Genomic DNA, 5,000 nt, shown 5'->3' on the forward strand with positions numbered 1-5,000 from the left:
TAGTAGTGGCGAACCATTAAATAGGACAATTCCAGTTAAAATAAACAGGTGTCTGTTTTAAATCAAAGCTTAAAACTTTGTTCGCTTAGTGCTTAGTTGACAAAGAAATCCAAAGTAAAAATAACAGTTGATTTTTTTGGTCACAGGAGCACTTAAATTAGTTCAAATTTCTTTTTAGATTGCGCCCATGCCACCAAATTTATTTTTATCTGCTGTTCCCAGAACGTCGCAGTCCACTCTAAAAAAAAGGGGACCAATTAGATATCGTCCTTCAAATAATCACGCTGTCTGAAGGACATTTTCACTAATTTTCGTCAGAGTAGGGCTAAATATAAGGGAGTTTTTGTTGACGTAATGATCTCATAAGTTCTTTGTAAAATTTCAAATTTTCAAAGCATCATTGATCAGAAATTATCTGGTACATCGGGTTCTAATTTTCAAAGATAGCTCCTCATGGAACTGAAATTTTAAATGTTCAGTACCTCTTTCTTCGCTGACTGATTAGAAAATGATAAATTAGGACGCCAAAATAGCTATTTGAGGCAGTCAGTGTCCCCTGGAGAAAGCCTTGCAGTTACCTTACGTAGACTGACCACAGGCAACTCACCACAGTCGGTTGCTTTTGCATACCGTCGTGGTTTGGGAGTACTAGGGAGTTTAAAAACGACGACGGCTACGAATACGACAACTCCACAAAACAATATCATTGGTTAAAAGAGCATAAATAATCGTGCTGCACGTGCAGCACGGATTTTTGCAAGTATCGTAGTGGTGCTCTACTTTAACGACGACGTGAATTCACCAAATTTGAGGTTTTCGCGACAGCGTTCAATAAATTTTCTCATAAACAGTGTTTATTAAAGAAAATGTATTTAAGTATAACAAAGCTGGAAGTACCATCCGACACACGTTTACAAAAGAAAAAAAAATCCTGGACAAAAGTGGGAGCCGGGGTCCGCTGAGCTGACCCCTAAATCCACCCTTGCGTCTTGATCCAATAGACGATTTGTTACCTCTACCATACATAAATTAGGGGAAACGATCATAGGTGATTCCTGCTCTTGACCGAGCATGAATAGTAATAAAGGAGGCCACTTTTGTTCGATGGAAGGCTTTGGAACCAAACAATTTTACATGCTTTAGCTCAGTGAACAAACCAACCGAAGCGGAAGCACCTCAGTGTTGGCGGTGTTTCCAGCAAATTATGAACGGATAAATAAAAGAAAAAATCAGTTCAATCAAGAGGATGGGGAAAACTAGCTGAGAACATCAACGTTGAATTGCCAATCTCGTTCCCAGGCCTTTTAACCATCGAGAGTAGTTGTTGAATAGAGCTTTTTGCAGGTACGGCGGCCATTTTGATTTCTATTGTTTCGAAAGACATTATGGGATGCTCAGGGGGCAAATTTATGTATTCACAACAAACAACTTCATTATAGAGCGGTTTTCAATTGAGTGTCGAAAGTAATTAGCGAATTACTTTGGTTTTGCATCTACTTCACTCAGTGATTGGTTCAAATTTTTCGCGCCACTTTTTCAACCAATCAGAAGTGAAACCAAAACCAATTGTGGCTCGCGCGTGCACATTTTCCCGCCTTTTGTGTCGGCTACGTGTAATTACTTCGAGTTTTGATTGGTTTACTGTATTGTCTCCGTCCTTTTTGATTGGTTAAAGTAATTACTATGGTTTTGGTTTTACGACACTCATTTGAAAACCGCTCTAATGGTTGGTTGCTCAGATAATCCAACCATTCGATGAGATTCACAAAGGACAGGAAGCGCATAACGCATAATAATAATAGAAAAATCTTACCAAGCAAAGTGCTGATTGTCAACAAAGGGGAATATAGTGCTGTAATTTCTTCCTTTCTGTAAGTGCTGTAACTCCATTACGGAAATGTTCTTCGGACATATAACCAAGAACCATGGGAAACTAGCTAAGAACGTGTTTTGAATTGCGAGAGTGAGAGAACAACCAAAACTTGCTATCTGCTTAAATAACCTGATAACTCAATGGGAATATCCCCAGGGACTACTAAATCCACCTAGAAAATGCCTGATAACAAACCACAAAACCCTTCAAATTAGAAGAATTCAAACACATACCAATAGGAAATACAATTTATGCACGCGCTGCGGACTTACACTCCTACAACCTGGTAATACAGTGAGTGGTGCAATTACAGGTCAATACCACAAAAAGCCGAGAAAACTAAAACATTTCGCAGTTCCTGAAATGCGTAAGAGAGTGATAGCTTTTCCGAGATTCACCTCAAATGAGAAATCGTCTTGACATCACTTCATTTGTATTTATGTAATAACAGCGTTAATCGAACATAAACTAAAGAAACAGTTATGAGACGAGCTGTTTAAGGGCATGGAAGAGGACCTGTCTTTCCCCCTGAATGGATCCCTGTCCACATTATCTCTCCTGGAGCCCATCGTGGATTTTGTAAACAGGGTCTGAGATCAAATTTAAAGGCTTTACCCATTTTAGATATGTCAAATACAAAAGGCTTATTACATGTTTGTGAAATTTCAGTTAAAGGTGTGATTTCCTTGGCCTTGTCGTTACTGTACTTCCAAAATCTCTGCATTAATTCTGGCGAGCTTCCGTGAATACCCATGAAGGAGTCGCATGTGTTGGTCAGCTTTTCAAATATCTTCAACTTGTTCCGATTTTTAGGGTGATCAAGCCTTCGATCGTCAAAAGAAGTTAAATTGTCGCTTTCATTAAAGACGCTGTTAATCCAAATAGGAATTTGCTGACCAGCGTGTGGATGACAAAGGATTCGCTGAGGGTCTTGAGACAAAAAGCGCACAATGACGTCATGAGTAAATAGCGTCCAAGCCTCGTCCATGTAAATGAGATCTCTAAATTGACAGTGATACCAGCCCCATCTTAACATCTTGGTAGGCCTGTGGCGTAACTCATATTTGAGCCTCTCAAGGCACACGAAATAGTCATCGTCAAGACGGAGGAAATACGTGAAGTTGTACTTGACCGCAGCCCACATCATTTGGTAGAGATATCGAAGGCCAAAACTTCGGCCGCCAACAACCGGTTGAAATTCTATGTCTTTGTAAATGTGTTTTTCATTAGAAAGTTTCGCCTTATCCTCTTTGGGTATTTGAATGCCGTCAGTGAAAAACTTGCACCGCACCTAAAACAGAGTTATGGATTCAATAAAAGCGAATTCATAGTTCGCCTTGACGCAATGCCGTTATGTCGACCGACACTTTGCCGCTTGTTTGAACTTGGCTTGTGATCGGAATATACATTAGAAGTATTTGCTAAGGTTCAGTCAAGAACTCGACGTCGAACAATCGGTCAAGTTCTCTAATATATCATTATACAATTTCCCAGCTCAATTAATAAGGCGCCGCGAGCACGCCGGTTCTAGTTCGTGCGCGGCTAGGCTCAAATTTCCAGCCGTTCGCGGCTTGTTGCGCCCACATCACTCTCTCCAATCCAACGATAAATCCGCCATATTGAAATAGTTATCCGAGCTAATTATGCCCCAGATTTTTTCAGGCGATTGTCCTTGATCGATCAAACAAAACAAAGCACACGCCCACTGCTGCAAACCACCAGGGGCTGAAAATCTTAGCCTAATGTGAAGCTTGGACAAATGTAGTTTGATTTCAGAATCTCTTAAATTTCACGGTGTCCTGGGAGTGTTTGGTCAAATCTGCACGTACAGAGCCATTATTTGCTTCTTTTTTGTTTTGGGAGCGCCGTAATATGAAAACCTTCTTTGGCTTCATTGGACTTAGTTAAATTTCAAAAAGAAGGCCAGGGGTTACTTTACGAGTGTAGATCAGGCCTTTTCTAATCGTGATGACCGATAACTTGTACAACTCGAAAGCGGTGCATGGAGGCGGAACCTTATAGGCTCAAACTTTACGAAAGGCAACCTGTTCTCTGCCCCATTATTTTCCAGCCAAGAAATACTAACCTCTCCGTGACATTTCGTCCCCCATGTCTGTCTTATTGCATCTCTCCTGTCTCGTCTTGAAGGCGCCGTAGATACAATAATTAGAAGCAGGATGGTTTGTTTTGTCTCGAGCTCTTTCAAATCACTGAATTCCTCCGTTGCAAACATGCAATCACTTCTATTGGGTGTACCTTGCGTCAAGTTAGCGAACATGTCCACAAGTGGTTGAAGGTGTGTGAATCTTAGTTGTGGCAGGAGGCCACCTCGTGGTTGAGGTGCTGTGAGGAACAACCTCTTCCAGTTCATAGAAAAGTTCTCGCTGCCAAAATACAACAGCGTAGTAAACATAAAAGCAGAAAGAAACACGTAACAGATGAAATCAATCCGATTCAATCGACGTGAGCATATTTTCTTCCCGGGGCGTATAAACATTGTTATGCTGGCCAGTCTAGAGACAAGAGAAAAAAAAAATCAGTTCGTTCATTAGGCATCCCATGTATTTTCAGTAAGTTGCTCGATCAGACAAGAAGTAATCGAAGATTTGGAGTGAGCGTAATTGACAGAAAAGGTTTTGAATTGTATCGCTTCATGATATAGCAACAGTATCATGAATTTGAAATAAATTTAAGACTTACGAGGCAACTACAGTTTATGGTCCTTATCCTAAAAGACTAGAGAGTCTAGAGATTCTAGCCATTTGCAAATGGCATTACAGACCACAACTTAAAGCAATTAATTTTTGCGTCTGTCACCTGGACAAAACGGCTTGCGGCACTTTTGCAAAATCCACTGAAGTGATTACTGCGTAATAATTACCTCAAGTGCAACCAATCAGCGCAGAGAATTTTCAATTATCACCTGTGTAATTATACTAAATTATAATGGTAACAATGATAATAATAATAATAATGATAATAATAATAATAATAATAATAATAATAATAATAATAAATATAATAATAATAACGCAAAAAATGCCAAACGTTTCAAAAAAAAAAACGACAACAACAACAACAACAAAGAATTGCTATCAGCAACCGTACAATTCTTTTTTTCTACCGT

General features: G+C 39.7%; 1 protein-coding gene across 2 annotated transcripts in view; it reads right to left on the bottom strand.

The window, feature by feature from the left end:
- Nucleotides 1-5,000, bottom strand: part of LOC138033430 (uncharacterized) — a 17,208-nt gene that overhangs the window by 11,123 nt on the left and 1,085 nt on the right. The window contains exons 2-3 of one of the 2 annotated variants that reach the window (XM_068881172.1): nucleotides 3,960-4,386; nucleotides 1-3,164 (exon numbers count right to left, since the gene is read on the bottom strand). The exon at nucleotides 1-3,164 is cut by the window's left edge and continues 47 nt beyond it. The exons of the other annotated variant lie outside the window; for it this stretch is intronic. Coding sequence (XP_068737273.1) covers nucleotides 2,370-3,164; nucleotides 3,960-4,370 — 1,206 coding nt within the window. The 5' untranslated portion in view covers nucleotides 4,371-4,386 and the 3' untranslated portion in view covers nucleotides 1-2,369. The remainder of the gene's footprint in view (nucleotides 3,165-3,959; nucleotides 4,387-5,000) is intronic. 2 annotated transcript variants of the gene reach the window in all.

The sequence above is a fragment of the Montipora capricornis genome, chromosome 14 (assembly GCF_036669925.1).
Source record: "Montipora capricornis isolate CH-2021 chromosome 14, ASM3666992v2, whole genome shotgun sequence".
Lineage (NCBI taxonomy): Eukaryota > Metazoa > Cnidaria > Anthozoa > Scleractinia > Acroporidae > Montipora > Montipora capricornis.